The 15,055-nt window shown below is 47.3% G+C and overlaps 1 protein-coding gene across 4 annotated transcripts in view; it reads left to right on the top strand.

Annotated features, from left to right (window-relative positions):
• Positions 1-1,084: 1,084 nt before the first annotated feature.
• Positions 1,085-15,055, top strand: part of CLTCL1 (clathrin heavy chain like 1) — a 110,339-nt gene continuing 96,368 nt past the window's right edge. For 3 of the 4 annotated variants that reach the window (XM_045535186.1, XM_045535187.1, XM_045535193.1), the window contains exon 1: positions 1,085-1,227. In XM_045535186.1, the coding sequence (XP_045391142.1) occupies positions 1,186-1,227 (42 nt within the window). In that variant the 5' untranslated portion in view covers positions 1,085-1,185. The remainder of the gene's footprint in view (positions 1,228-15,055) is intronic. The other variant, XM_045535189.1, reaches the window with a different exon arrangement.

The following is a 15,055-nucleotide window of genomic DNA, read 5'->3' on the forward strand; positions in this document are numbered from 1 at the left end:
GCCCGTCTGCACACGCGCAGGCTCCCGGCAGGGACAGCCCGGGGACTGGGTTTACTTCTCCAGAAAACCCTTCACTCAGGCACGCGGGGGAGCGCGGCCCCCTGCCCCGGCCCCGGCCCCTGCCCCGGCCCCCGGCCCCTACCCGGGCCCACAGCCCCTGCCCCGGCCCCGGCCCCTGCCCCGGCCCCCGGCCCCTACCCGGGCCCACAGCCCCTGCCCCGGCCCCGGCCCCTGCCCCGGCCCCCGGCCCCTACCCGGGCCCACAGCCCCTGCCCCGGCCCCCGGCCCCTACCCGGGCCCACAGCCCCTGCCCCGGCCCCCGGCCCCTACCCGGGCCCACAGCCCCTGCCCCGGCCCCCGGCCCCTACCCGGGCCCACAGCCCCTGCCCCGGCCCCCGGCCCCTACCCGGGCCCACAGCCCCTGCCCCGGCCCCCGGCCCCTACCCGGGCCCACAGCCCCTGCCCCGGCCCCGGCCCCTGCCCCGGCCCCCGGCCCCTACCCGGGCCCACAGCCCCTGCCCCGCCCCGGCCCCCGCCCCGGCCCCTGCCCCGGCCCCCGAACCCTACCCGGGCCCACAGCCCCGGCCCCTGCCCCGGCCCCAGCCCCCGGCCCCTACCCGGCCCCTGCCCCTGCCCCGGCCCCGGCCCCGGCCCACAGCCCCTGCCCCGGCCCCCAGCCCCTACCCGGGCCCACAGCCCCTGCCCCTGCCCCGCCCCGGCCCCTGCCCCAGCCCCCTGCCCCGGCCCCGGCCCCTACCCGGGCCCACAGCCCCTGCCCCGGCCCCGGCCCCGGCCCACAGCCCCTGCCCCGGCCCCCAGCCCCTACCCGGGCCCACAGCCCCTGCCCCGGCCCCCTGCCCCGGCCCCGGCCAGCACACGCCCGCCCTGGGCTCCCGGGAGGCGGCCCCCCGCCCCGTCCACTTGCCCGAGACACCCAGGGCCCCGCCCACCTTCCCGCACTCACCCGCCGGGGCCACCAGCCGAGCGCCACGCAGACGCGCGGCTGCGCACGGGACTACTTTTCGCGGACCCTCCGGGGCAGGCGGAGGGATCCCGCGCTGGAAGCTCGCGGCGGCTGCCGGGGTCGTGGAGCAGTGCGCCTGCGCGTCCGCCTCCGGCCCGCCGGCGCCCGGGAGCCGCTGCCGTAGCTGTGGTAGCCGTGGCCGCCGGGGCCCCGCGCCCGCCATGGCGCAGATCCTCCCCATCCGCTGCCAGGAGCACTTCCAGGTGGGCCGAGCTCCGGCGCCCAAGCGGGGCGGGCCCTGGGGGTCGCGCCGCGCGCTCCGTCCTGTCAGCCGCGCCCCCGCCTGAGCGGCCGCCGGCGCATGCCCCGCGCCCCAACCCCCGACCCTCCCGGCCGGCAGCCCTGACCCCCGATCTCCGACCCCCGACCGCGGGCGGGCGCTGTTGCTGGCGCCCGCGACCCGCGGTCCGTGTCGAAGCCTGAGCTTCCCCGTTTGCTTCCTGCGGTCCCCGCACCCGAGTTTGTGCCTGGGGTGTGCCCTAGCCCCAGGGTGACTGGGACGGGGAGGTCCGCGAACGTGTGTCACCCAAGAGGGAAATTAGTCTCGGGATGTTTTAACCAGGGCTTTTCCGTGCAGTAACACCCCCAAAGTTTGCCTTTTTAATGAAGCCCCCGTTTGTTCTCCTAAATGTATTTGTGGTTCGGAAAGACAAGGACTGGCCACCTGTGTCTGAACGAGGTTCGGGACCCTCGCTCGCGTGTCGTCCGGAAAGCCGGTTCTCAGGTGTCACCTGGGGCAGGCCTGGGCAGGTGCGGCCGGGGGAGTGAGAGCTAAGGGCTCCTGGCTACGAGCTTTGTGTGACATCCTTACAATCCCGTCAGTTACGATTTGTTTACTGGTTTCTAGATGAGTAAATGGAGGCTTAAAGATGTTAGATAACTTATGTTCACTCAGTGAGTAAGAGCTGTCAAGTCCTGGTGACTGCAGAGCTGTCCTGCAGGGAACGTGGTTGATTGAAAGGCCCTATTTTCACCGTAGAGAGCATCCATAGCCCTGTATCCAAATGAGAAAAGCCTTGGTTTTTTTTTTTTTTTGGTTTTTTTTTTTTTTATTTCAGCTCATCATGGGGGTACATAAGTTTAGGTCATATACATTCTCCATGTCCCACCCATCCCCCCGAGTCAGAGTCCCAAGCGCGCCTGTTCTCATTCTCCAGACAGTGCGCCTGGCACTCCTCATGTAGTCATACCTCCATCCCCTCCCCGCCCCCGCCTCCCCGGGTCTGCACCTTCAAGCATGACCATTCCCCAGAGGGTGTGCAACGCACTCGTCATGTAGGCATACACCCATCCCCTCCCCCTACCCCCCATCCCAGTCTGATATCCAATTGGTATCCTTCCCCGATGTACATTTAGGTGATGATCAGGGAAACCAGTTTTCTGGTGAGTACACGTGATGCTTGTTTTTCCATTCTTGGGATACTTCACTTAGTATAATGGGTTCCAGCTCTCTCCAGGAGAACCAAAGAGATGTCGTATCATCGTTATTTCTTATAGCTGAGTAGTACTCCATGGTATACATATACCACAGTTTACTAATCCATTCGTGGGTTGATGGGCACTTGGGTTGTTTCCACATCTTTGCGATTGTGAATTGTGCTGCTATAAACATTCGGGTACGGGTGTCTTTGTTAAAGAATGACTTTTGTTCTTCTGGGTATATGCCCAATAATGGGATTGCTGGATCAAATGGTAGGTCTACTTGAATCTGTTTAGGGTATCTCCATATTGCTTTCCATAGGGGTTGCACTAGTTTGCATTCCCACCAGCAGTGTATGAGTGTTCCTGTCTCTCGGCATCCACGCCAACATGTGTTGTTTTGGGATTTTTTGATAAAGGCCATTCTCACCGGAGTTAAGTGGTATCTCATTGTGGTTTTGATTTGCATTTCCCTGATGATTAGGGATGTTGAGCATTTTTTGATACGTTTTTTGGCCATTGTTATGTCTTCTTTTGAAAAATTTCTATTCATGTCCTTTGCCCATTTTTTGATAGGATTGTTTGATTTTTTCTTGCTGATTTTCCTGAGTTCTAAATAGATTCTTGTTATCAGTCTTTTATCTGATATGTAGTATGCGAAAATTTTTTCCCATTCTGTAGGCTCTCTGTTTATTTTCATGACTGTTTCTTTGGCTGTGCAGAAGCTTTTTAATTTAATCAGGTCCCATTCGTTTATTTTTGTTGTTGCTGCGATTGCCTTAGGGGTTTTCTTCATAAATTCTTTGCCTAGACCAATGTCTGTAAGAGTCTTTCCTACATTTTCTTCTAGAATTCTAATTGTTTACCATTTAAGGTTTAAATCTGTTATCCACCGTGATTTGATTTTTGTGAGAGGTGAAATCTGTGGGTCCTGTTTCAGTCTTCCCAAGCTCAATCAGGAAGAAATAGAATTCCTGAATAGACCAATATCAAGAACTGAAATTGAAACAGCAATAAAAAACCTTCCCAAAAAGAAAAGCCCTGGTCCAGATGGGTTCACACCTGAATTTTACCATACACGCAAAGATGAACTGGTGCCCATCCTACATAAACTATTCTTCAATATTGAGAAGGATGGAATTCTCCCCAACACATTCTACCAAGCCAATATAACATTGATACCAAAACCAGGAAAGGATGCAACAAAAAAAGAAAACTACAGACCAATTTCTCTCATGAACGTAGATGCAAAAATTCTCAATAAAATCCTAGCAAATCGTATCCAATTGCTGATTAAAAAAATAATTCATCACGACCAAGTAGGCTTCATCCCAGAGATGCAGGGGTGGTTCAACATACGAAAATCTATAAATGTAATTAACCACGTAAATAGAAGCAAAAATAAAGACCATATGATCCTCTCAATAGATGCAGAAAAAGCATTTGACAAAATTCAACATCCTTTTATGATAAAAACACTTAACAACATAGGCATAAATGGGACCTACCTAAAAATAATACAAGCCATATATGACAAACCCACAGCCAACATCATACTGAACGAGGAAAAATTGAAAGCATTCCCACTCAGAACTGGAACTAGACAAGGCTGCCCACTGTCCCCATTACTTTTCAACATAGTATTGGAAGTCCTTGCGAGAGCTATCAGACAAGAGAGCAGAATCAAAGGTGTCCAAATAGGGACAGAAGAGATCAAACTCTCACTCTTCGCTGATGACATGATGTTGTATCTGGAAAACCCCAAGGACTCAACCAAGAGACTCCTGGAATTAATTAACGAATTCAGTACTGTCTCAGGTTACAAAGTCAATACACACAAATCAGAGGCATTCATATATGCCAATACCATTCAATCAGAGAACCAAATTAAGGACTCAATACCTTTCAAAATAGCAACAAAGAAAATAAAATATCTAGGAATATATAAAGGACCTCTATAAAGAGAACTATGAAACGCTAAGGAAGGAAATTGCAGAACACGTAAATAAGTGGAAATCCATACCATGCTCATGGATTGGAAGAATTAACATCGTTAAAATGTCTATACTACCCAAAGTAATCTATAGATTCAATGCAATTCCTATTAAATTACCAACATCATTTTTCACAGATTTAGAAAAAATAATTATACACTTTGTATGGAATCAGAGAAGACCCCGTATAGCAAAAGCAATCTTAAGCAATAAAAACAAAATGGGAGGTATTGATTTGCCAGACTTCAAACTATACTACAAAGCTGTGGTGCTTAAAACTGCTTGGTATTGGCACAAGGGCAGGGACACAGACCAGTGGAACAGAACAGAAAACCCAAGTATAAAACCATCCTCATATAACCATCTAATCTTTGACAAAATAGACAAAAACATACTCTGGGGACAAGAGTCCCTATTCAATAAATGATGCTGGGAAAACTGGATAGCCACATGTAGACGACTGAGAAAAGCCTTGGGAGTGTTTTTGGTTTTGTTTTTCAAGAGACAGGGTCTCACTCCGTTGCCCAGGCTGGCGTGCAGCCTCCAACTCCTGGACTCCAGCGATCTTCCTTCCTGCCTCCAGCCTCCTGATCTGGGAAGTATTGTAGTGACCAGTTAAATCCTTTCATTCTACAGGTGGGAAACTTTGGATACCTTGAGTGTGCTGCCCGGGTCACTTGGTTAGTAATATAGCCGAGATGGAAGTGTCCTGAATATCCGTTTGCTCTCTGACTCCATCCTGCCACTAAGCTGTGCCAGTGCCAGTAATGTGAGGTAGCAAAATACTGCTGCTGCTAATAATATAATGTAGTTACCATTTATGAGTCATTTCTCTTGCCACTCACTAGACTATTGTGGGGGTTTTTTTTGTTTGTTTGTTTGTTTTGAGATAGAGTCTCGCTTTGTTGCCCAGGCTAGAGTGAGTGCCGTGGCGTCAGCCTAGCTCACAGCAACCTCAAACTCCGGGGCTTAAATGATCCTACTGCTTCAGCCTCCCGAGTAGCTGGGACTACAGGCATGCGCCACCATGCCTGGCCAATTTTTTCTATATATATATTTTAGTTGGTCAGATAATTTCTTTCTATTTTTACTAGAGACGGGGTCTCACTCTTGCTCAGGCTGGTCTCGAACTTCTGAGCTCAAGCAATCCACCCGCCTCGGCTCCCAGAGTGCTAGGATTACAGGCATGAGCCACCGCGCCTGGCCGACTATTGTGTTTTATAAATCTCGTTTAATTAACCCTCATAACTGAGGCAGGTAGTGATATCCCATTTTATACTATAGATAACTGACATTAATTAATTCAAATAAAATTGCACAGCCGTTAAGTGACAGAGTGTGGGTTCTAACCCAGGTCTCTGACTGGTGCCTGTGTTTAACCACTATCTAAACAATGCTCGTTTCAAAAGGCAGAGAAGCAATACAGCATTTTAAACGTCCATCAGAGTTTATAATGTCTTGGAGAGGTGTTCTGTTATCTGGGAAATGCTTGTGGCATACCGGCTGTATGAATGAAACTCTGTGGTTTGTGGTCTCCAACACTAACTGGGTGTCTGAGGCTGCTCCGCCTTCTGTGTTTCTGTGTAGTCAGCACACTCTGCCTTTGCTGTAGACATTTCAAAACTTCCTTCTGGTCCTTAAATCCCTGATCTGCTACTCCCACCTTGCTGCCAGCGGATGGTTTAGAGAAAACAGAAGCCATAAATTGGGATGTTCCTCACCTTCATGCTTGCAGACTTACAAGCTTGTCTGTAACCACCCTTTCCTGCCTTCCTGTTACCTCAAAAGTGGTGTCCTTACCTTTGTCTGTGTTCTAGATCCTGTATCCTTCTCCACTCTAACAGGGGCCTTGCTCAGTAACAGCTTCTCTTTCCTGTATTTTTGTCCATTCCCTCCCAGTGGCTTCCTCCTGTCTGCATCTGACAATGCTCACATCTCTTCCATCTGTACAACAAACATCTTCCTTCCCTTGAAGCTCTTCCTTTGCAGCCAGACATCATGAAGGAACTGCCTTATCTCTCCATTACTCCTTTATGTTCCTCAGTAACTTGAAGTCTAGTTTTTGTCCCCGGCGTTCCCGTGAATCTGTTACTGCCAAAGTCGTAAATCATCCTGCAGGCTTTTTTGTAAAGGGTTGGATAGTATGTATGTTAGGTTTTGAAGACCACCTCCTGTCTCTGTCAAGTTTTTTTTTTTTTTTTTTGAGACAGTCTCGCTCTGTTGCCCTGACTAGAGTGCCGTGGCATCATCATAGCGCACAGCAACCTCAAACTCCTGGACTCAAGCGATCCTCCTGCCTCAGCCTCCCCAGTAGCTAGGACTACAAGCACATGCCACTGCACCTGGCTAATTTTTCTATTTTTAGTAGAGATGGGGGTCTCACTCTTGCTTAGGCTGATCTTGAACTCCTGAGCTCAAGCGATCCTCCCACCTTGGCCTCCCAGAGTACTAGGATTACAGGGGTGAGCCACCGTGCCCGACCTCTTCCCTTTTTTTCTAACCTTATAAAAACACAAAAACCATTGCTAGTTTGGGCCATACAAAAACAGGCTATAGCTGGCCAACCCTTGCCATGAAAAATGAAATGAAGCCCCTGTATCCCACAGACCTTTCATGACTGCCGAGCTGCGTTTGACACTGTACTGTCCTGCCTCCTGAGGGTCTTTTCTCTGATGTTTTTTGTGGTCCCACCATCTCCCTTGGCTCTCCTGCTTCTCTGCCCACACCCATTGCCCTGCAGGCTCTTGTGCATGAGCGTGGGGTCTGTCTTGAGTCCCGTGTTTGTTCATTCTGTGTTCTCTTCAGCGGCTTCTTGTATATTGCCGTGTGCTCAGTGTTCCCAAGCCACCTGTGTGTTTTTGCCAAACCTCAGTGCTATGAGTGAAAGTTAGTAGCAAGCCCTGGTTAAGAGCCCACCAAGGCCAAACTGAAGGCACTGAATCAGGACTCAGGCACTGACTGGCTGTGTGGTTTTGGGCAGTGTCTACAACCTTTTTGTGTCTCTGTGTCTTCATGTATAAAATAGGGATAAAAGGCATAGTTTTTATCTCATGGAATAGTTTTGAGATTTTGAGTTAATAAATGTGAAGCACTGGACATAATGTTTCACACTGGTGCATAATGTGTTCTAAGACCTCCAGCAGATGCCCAAAATCACAGATGGTACTGAACCCTATACACACTGTTTTTTCCTATACCTCATACATATAATAAAGCTTAATTTATGAATTAGGCACAGTAAGAGATTAACACAATAACTAATAATAAAATAGGGCAATTGTAACAGTACACCAGCATCACTACTATTGGACTTTGGAGCCACTATCAAGTGAAATAAGGTGACTTGAACGCAAGCACTAAGATACTGCAGCAGTCAATTTGGTCATGCAGATGGCTGCTAGGTGACTAACGGGGCAGCTGGCATGTACCATGTGGATACGCAGGATAAAGGGAGGATTCCCACCTGGGCCACACAGAGCAAGGTTTCTTCATGCTACTCAGGATAGCACACAATTTAAAACTTATGAATTATTTATTTCTGGAATTTTCCATTTAATATTTTCGGACTGCATGTAATAAGCCACAGAAAGCAAAACCACAGATAACGGGGACTGCTATAAAGCACTTATGTCCTCATTAGCTGTTGCTGCGATTATGACATCTGCCTGCTGGAGAAGGCACTGGATGGTTGACAGGTTCCTCAAACACGTCATGTTCAGAATGGGGTCCCCTTTCTCTCCAAATGTGTATCTTCTGTAATCTCCAGCCAGGAACCTAGGAGACAGCCATATATTCTCCCCATCCTGTTGTCTCTTCCTCCTGTTCATAATATTTTTGGCATCATTCTGCAACTTGTCATGACTGCCACTGCCCTGGACTGTGCCATCCTTCGCCACCTTGATGGTCATGCTAGCTCTGTCCATCTCCCTCCAGCGTTGCCCTCCTGCAGTCCACTCTCCAGCACACAGGCAAGGCGATCTTCTCCAAGGATGCACATCTGCCTAAAGGCCTTCAGGGAGTGGTTGCTTGTTGCCTCTGAGATGAAAACGCTGACTCCCAAGTGCCCTTTCAAGCCCTGCCCAGCGTAACCTGCTGAACTCCCCAGCCACTCCCCACCTCCCCCTTCTCGTCCTTCCCAGACCGCATCTTCCCCTCTTCTCTCTTATTACTGACTCTTACTGAGCCTCTGGTATCTGCTTAAATGACGCTCTCTGGAAGCTCTCCCTGATTTGTCAGTTAGGAGACCTTCCTCTGTGTCCCTGGGGCTTTGGGGTTACCCATGTATTAGCCCTCATCACAAGGAGTTGTACTTCATTTTCCCTGCTAGATTGTGACCTCAGGGAGGTACTTTGTGAACTTTTTTTCTCATATTTATTAATAAATATCGGAGTTGGAAGGTTGTTGCTGTTTGTCATATCTGAGAGTGGAAAAAGCTGGAGGGCTGAGAACTTAGGACACCCTGATTCAGAAGAGGAATGGCTGAACGATTTGGTGGCATAGAAATTCTGTTGAGCCCTAAATAATTTTCTCTGGGCGATATGAAAAAGCAGCTGCAAGTTTGTAAGCTGTGAAATGTAGCCCAGCTCAATACACAGAAAACATAAATGTGTGTCCTAAAAGTATCTCTTGAGTTGATGTTCTAAATAGGTGTAGTGTCTGTGAGCTATGTAAGTTGTAGCAGAGAGATGACCAAGGTCTTAATGCTTCTCGACCCCTCTCGACCCAGGCCGCATGTGAGAATGGCCTGGAGCCTTAAGGAAACACCTCTGCTCTGAGAGGTGGGATTGGAGCTTTGATATTTCTTCCCAGCTGAGTCTCACAGGCAGCCTGGTTGAACCAATCTTCTAAATGTTAGTCATTTTTAATAATTAAGGAAAGAAGTTGATATTTAAAGTCTTTTACCTGTGAGGGAGGAGGGCAGAACTATGAAGATGTACATTGAGCTTGAACTGAAAACAGTTCTCCATGCACACCTGTATCTGTCTGGAGAGGCTTCTGGGGTGTCACTCTGAAAGGGGACACTGTCCTCATAGCTCAGTCCATGTTGGGTTTATGTTGCCATTATGAAGCCCTCGCATTTTATGAAGTGGATTTTAATATACTAAGACAAACAACATTTGGCTCATTGTGTCCTAAATTATCGTATGCCCATGTAAAACTTTTTTTAAGGTATTGTGTAGGCTGTTAAATTTTGCCTGTGGGAGGACTGCTGCACCTGGTGTTGGAAATTCATGGTGGCCAGTCACTTACCGTCTGCCTTTCTTATTTGCAAAGTGAGGAGAGTGACCATCTGCCTGGCAAGGGGGCGCCTGGTGAGAATGCCCACCATGGCGGCATCGTGAGTCACCAAACAGTAAAGGAATGTGAGTGGGTCCTCTTTGAAAAAACAAATTGTCACTATAGAATGTATTTAAACATTCAGAATCCCTAAACTACACAAAATTGCCAGTACTTTTTGAGTTTATTGGATTAAAAAAATTATCAAGTCCTAGGAGGATCTTAGCCAAGGTTCCTCTCCATTCAGGTATTTTAGCATTCTATAGCACAGGTGAAGTCTGTGTGGAACCAGTTTTAAAGCAATGCAGGTACATGGGAAGAAGAACCCCAAACAGAAAGTAGAAATAGCAATTAAAGCCTTTCTGTTCAACCTCTGGGTTCCTTTCCTGAGAGAATGCCACTATCAAGGAAACCACTGTATCTTTCTGGAAATGATTAAAAGAATCCTACTATATTCTCCTGCCGTTTGCTTTTATAACTGTTAAGTTGAAGATCCTCCCTAAGATCACACACAGATCACAGCATATGTTCACCGTATTGTTTTATCAACACACCCTGGGCAGTCGTTGCTGCACCCTGTTGCCCTCTCCTCTGCGTAGTTCTCTGCTCTCCCTGTGCAGCCTCAGTTTTCCTTCCTTTGCTTCTGCACCAAGTCTGTTGCCTTCAGCCCCTCCTCTCCTGTTTTCTCTGTTCTCTTCTGGGGCCTGCCAGTGCCCCATGCCAGGCAGGTCACCTCCACTCTTGGCTGGTCAAGAAGGATGCCACAAAGCCGGATAGCAAAGTTCAGTGACAAAATTAGAATCCAAACAGATCTTGACAGGCTGGAATCCAACTAGTTGACATTTAACAGGGATAAATATAGAATCTTATGCATTGGTTTTAAAATACAGAAAACCTGCAGTGGTGTAATTTGAGAGAAGTTCAATAAACTTCTGAACTAACCTCCTCTTAGAATGTCAATTCTGGAAAAGGCAGTGTCATCATTGTTCATAGACCCCAATTTACAAAGCTCCCTCTTTAGGAAAAGCTTGTGGGTAAGTTTGAAATGCAAAGTATATTTTCTTAAAGTGCAGATGAACTAAATCTGAGTGCCCTGAAACACATAAACTTATTTATTATTTATTTAACATCCCTGTGCTAGGCACAAGGATAAGGCAATGGATGAGACTGGGAAGGAGACTGGCCTCCCCAGAGGCCAGTGGAAATGTGGTGTGTTCAGCGCAACGTGAACATTCTGGCGTCTTTGTTATGGGCTGTTGATGTTTTCACCAACAGTCCTGTGTAAACAGTTGCAGCCCTCCCAGTCAGACTTCTGTCACCAAGCCCCACAGGACTGTCAGATGAGTCATTTCTTTTTATGTTTTCCCCAGTGTCAGATTTGAATTTTCACGTAATTGCAGGTTTTAAGAACTGAAGTGAGCCGGGCGCAGTGGCTCACGCCTGTAATCCTAGCACTCTGGGAGGCCGAGGCGGGAGGATCACTTGAGGCCAGGAGTTCAAAACCAGCCTGAGCAAGAACAAGACCCCGTCTCTACTAAAAAGTAGAAAGAAATCACCCAGACAACTAAAAACATAGAAAAAAATTAGCCGGGCATGGTGGCGCATGCCTGTAGTCCCATCTACTCAGGAGGCTGAAGCAGGAGGATCACTTGAGCCCAGGAGTTTGAGGTTGCTGTGAGCTAGGCTGACGCCATGGCACTCTAGCCCGGGCAACAAAGTGTGACTCTGGCCGGGCGCGGTGGCTCACGCCTGTAATCCTAGCACTCTGGGAGGCCGAGGCAGGTGGATTGCTCGAGGTCAGGAGTTTGAGACCAACCTGAGCAAGAGCAAGACCCCATCTCTACTAAAAATAGAAAGAAATTATCTGGCCAACTAAAAATCTATATAGAAAAAATCAGCCGGGCATGGTGGCGCATGCCTGTAGTCCCAGCTACTTGGGAGGCTGAGGCAGGAGGATTGCTTAAGCCCAGGAGTTTGAGGTCGCTGTGAGCTAGGCTGACACCACGGCACTCACTCTAGCCTGGGCAACAAAGCGAGACTCTGTCTCAAAAAAAAAAAAAAAAGAAAGTGCGACTCTATCTCAAATAAATAAATAAATAAAAATAAAAAACTACCCCTGTTCGTTTCCAATCCTGAAGATACTAATCCTGGTTGAGAACTGCCTTAGTTTCTTCTGGTTCTAATAGTCTCTATCTTATGTTTGGATCCGCTGTTCTCAGATGTTAAAACAGTTTTATGTTTGTGAGGTACTTTTACCTTTTTCAAATGCCGTAAATGTGTATATATACTCTGAGGTAAGGAACTTGACTCAGCCACTAATATTTAAGAACTTACTATGCTCAAGAGATTGGATACAAATTCTTCAGGGTTATAAATTCTTCATGATATTTGGAGTTGAAATCAGAATGTCACCATATTTAACTCAACATTGATCCTCAACTAAGAACAAAATGACAGAAAACCTAGGCCCACTTCAGTGTGCAGTGCTATTTAGGGAGCATCCACGCCCATTCTGCTAAAGCCTGGAGAAGCTGAACCGCTGCTTTCCAATATGTGGCCAGTCTTGTTTTATTTATGTCCGCATTCACTACCAAATTATTTTGAGGCTAATTCCAAACATCGTATTTTATTCTTAAGTACTTCAGGATGTATCTCCAAAAGAGAGTTATACATAACAAAATTTACCTTTTAAACCATCTTTAAGTGTACAGTTCAGCGATAACTAAGTACGTTCATATTGTCGTACAGCCATCACCACTGTCCATCTTCAGAGCTCTGCACCCTGCAAAACCGGCACTGCATTCACAGTCATCAGTGACTCTCCCCTCCCCCAGGCTCTGGTAACCTCCATTCTACTTTCTGTCTCTATGAATTTGACAACTCTAGGTACCTCAAAAAATGGAATCATACAGTATTTGCCTTTTTTGTAACTGGTGTAGTTCACTTAGCATGACTTCAAGGTGCATCCATGTTGTAGCATGTGTCAGAATTTCCTCTCTTTTTAAGGTTGAATAATCCTGTTATATGTATATACCTTGTTCTGTTTATGCATTCATCCATCGATGGACACTAAGAACTTTTTATTTTTTAACTGGTACTCGTACAGCATCACACCTAAATTGTCAGTGATTTCTCAGTGTCATCCACTACCTTCTCAGTGTTAAATTTCCCTGTTTGTTTCAAATGTTTGTACATTTGGTTTGATTGAATCAGCATCCAAAGGTCTACACATTGTATTTGGTTGACATTTTATGTCTTAGAGCTGCTTTCTGAGGATAGCTGTGATCTTATTTTTAGATATTTAGCACAAATGTAGTATTTTATTTGTGTTTGTATACATTTATGTTTTTTATTTCATAGTCCTTTCAAATCTGGTAAGATTCTGATTGTTACCCTAGTATATTGACAATGTCAAAGCAGACCCTTAGCAGATAATAAAATCATCGTCTATGACTACAGTAATTGTTCCAAATATTGACTAGCAGCTGATGGATGTCAGAGCCCCGGGGCCTGGCACCAGAAAGGCAGTGTTCCACACGGCCAGCTCTCTTGGGGTACGACTCAGCTGTGAGCCTGCTTACGTACTCACCCTCCTCTGTCTCATTCCAAGAGTCTTTTGTTTCATAGGTTGTTTGGGCTTTTATGTGCTAGTTGTTTTGATGGATTCAAAATGAAGAGACTGGATTTGACTGACTCAGAGAAGAAACAAGAGATAAGTAAATGTGAATAATGAATACAAGTCAAAGCTCTTCTGTGCCATCGGTAAAAGGCTTGGGATGGGGATTTCCTGCCCGTGGAAGTTACTTCGGCTACCTCCCAGAGCTAAAGCAGATACTTTGCTGAAATGATTTATTCTACCACAGTTGCTTGGCTTCAAGAAAACGTGGTAGGTTTGGCATGACTTCTTCTTAGTAAGGCCATATTGACTGCAGATATTTATGTTTTTCTTTCTTTTTTTTTTTTTAGACAGTCTCTCACTCTGTTGTCCTGGCTAGAATGCAGTGGTGTCAACCTAACTTACTGCAACTTCAAACTCCTGGGCTCAAGCTATCCTCCTGCCTCAGCCTCAGGGGTAGCTGGGACTATATGCCAGCACCACCACACCTGGCTAATTTTTTTCTTTTTTTGGTAGAGATGGGGTCTCTCTCTTGCTCAGGCTGGTCTCAAACTCTTGGCCTCAAGCAATCCTCTTGCCTCAGCCTTCCAGAGTGCTAGGATTACAGGAATGAGCCACTGCGCCTGGCCCATGTTTTTCTTTTCAAAGGGCTCGTAAATCATCTGATAGATAATATTGTAGAATGGGGGGGGGGGGGGCTCAAATGCAATAAGATTCTAGAATCCCACTATCCTGTTTTAAATATCATATCTAGGGCATCGATATCACAAAATATGTGATATATCAATGTATGGATTTTTTTTTTTGAGACAGAGTCTTCTTGCTCTGTCGCTCCAGCTAGAGTGCTGTGGCATCAGCCTAGCTCACAGCAACCTCAGGCAATCCTCCTGTCTCAGCCTCCCGAGTAGCCGGAACTACAGGTGTGCACCACCACGCCCAGATAATTTTTTCTATTTTTAGTAGAGACGGGGTCTTGCTCTTGCTCAGGCTGGTCTCAAACTCCTGACCTCAAGCTATCCTCCCACCTAGGCCTCCCAGAGTGCTAGGATTATAGGCGTGTGCCATCACATCCGGCCTGGATATTCTTCATGGTGGAAAAAGGGATGTTGGAATAACAAACAGGCAGGGTATTTTTAACAAATTGAGACCCCTGTTATAAAAGCCTCAGTGTGTTTAAAAATGCCCTATAGTTGAATGTGTTCTTGATTGTGTGTGATTGATTTTGGTCTTTAGCCCAGCCTAATAGCAGCCAGCATATAATTCATTTTTAAATTTTCCCTTTTCTTTTTTTTTATTGTGGTAAAATATACATAACATAAAATTTGCCATTTTAATCTTTGTTTTTTTTTTTTTTGAGACAGAGTCTCGCTTTGTTGCCCTGGCTAGAGTGAGTGCCATGGCGTCAGCCTAGCTCACAGCAACCTCAAAGTCCTGGGCTCAAGCGATCCTACTACCTCAGCCTCCCGAATAGCTGGGACTACAGGCACGCGCCATGCCCAGCTAATTTTTTTCTATATATATTTTTAGTTGGCCAGATAATTTCTTTCTATTTTTCGTAGAGACGGGGTCTCGCTCAGGCTGGTCTCGAACTCCTGCCCTTGAGCGATCCACCCGCCTCGGCCTCCCAGAGTGCTAGGATTACAGGCGTGAGCCACCGTGCCTGGCCCATTTTAATCATTTTTAAGGGTACAAAGTCGTTGAGTACATTCACATTGTTGAGCCGCC

The sequence above is a fragment of the Lemur catta genome, chromosome 21 (genome assembly GCF_020740605.2).
Source record: "Lemur catta isolate mLemCat1 chromosome 21, mLemCat1.pri, whole genome shotgun sequence".
In the NCBI taxonomy this organism is placed as follows: Eukaryota; Metazoa; Chordata; class Mammalia; order Primates; family Lemuridae; genus Lemur; species Lemur catta.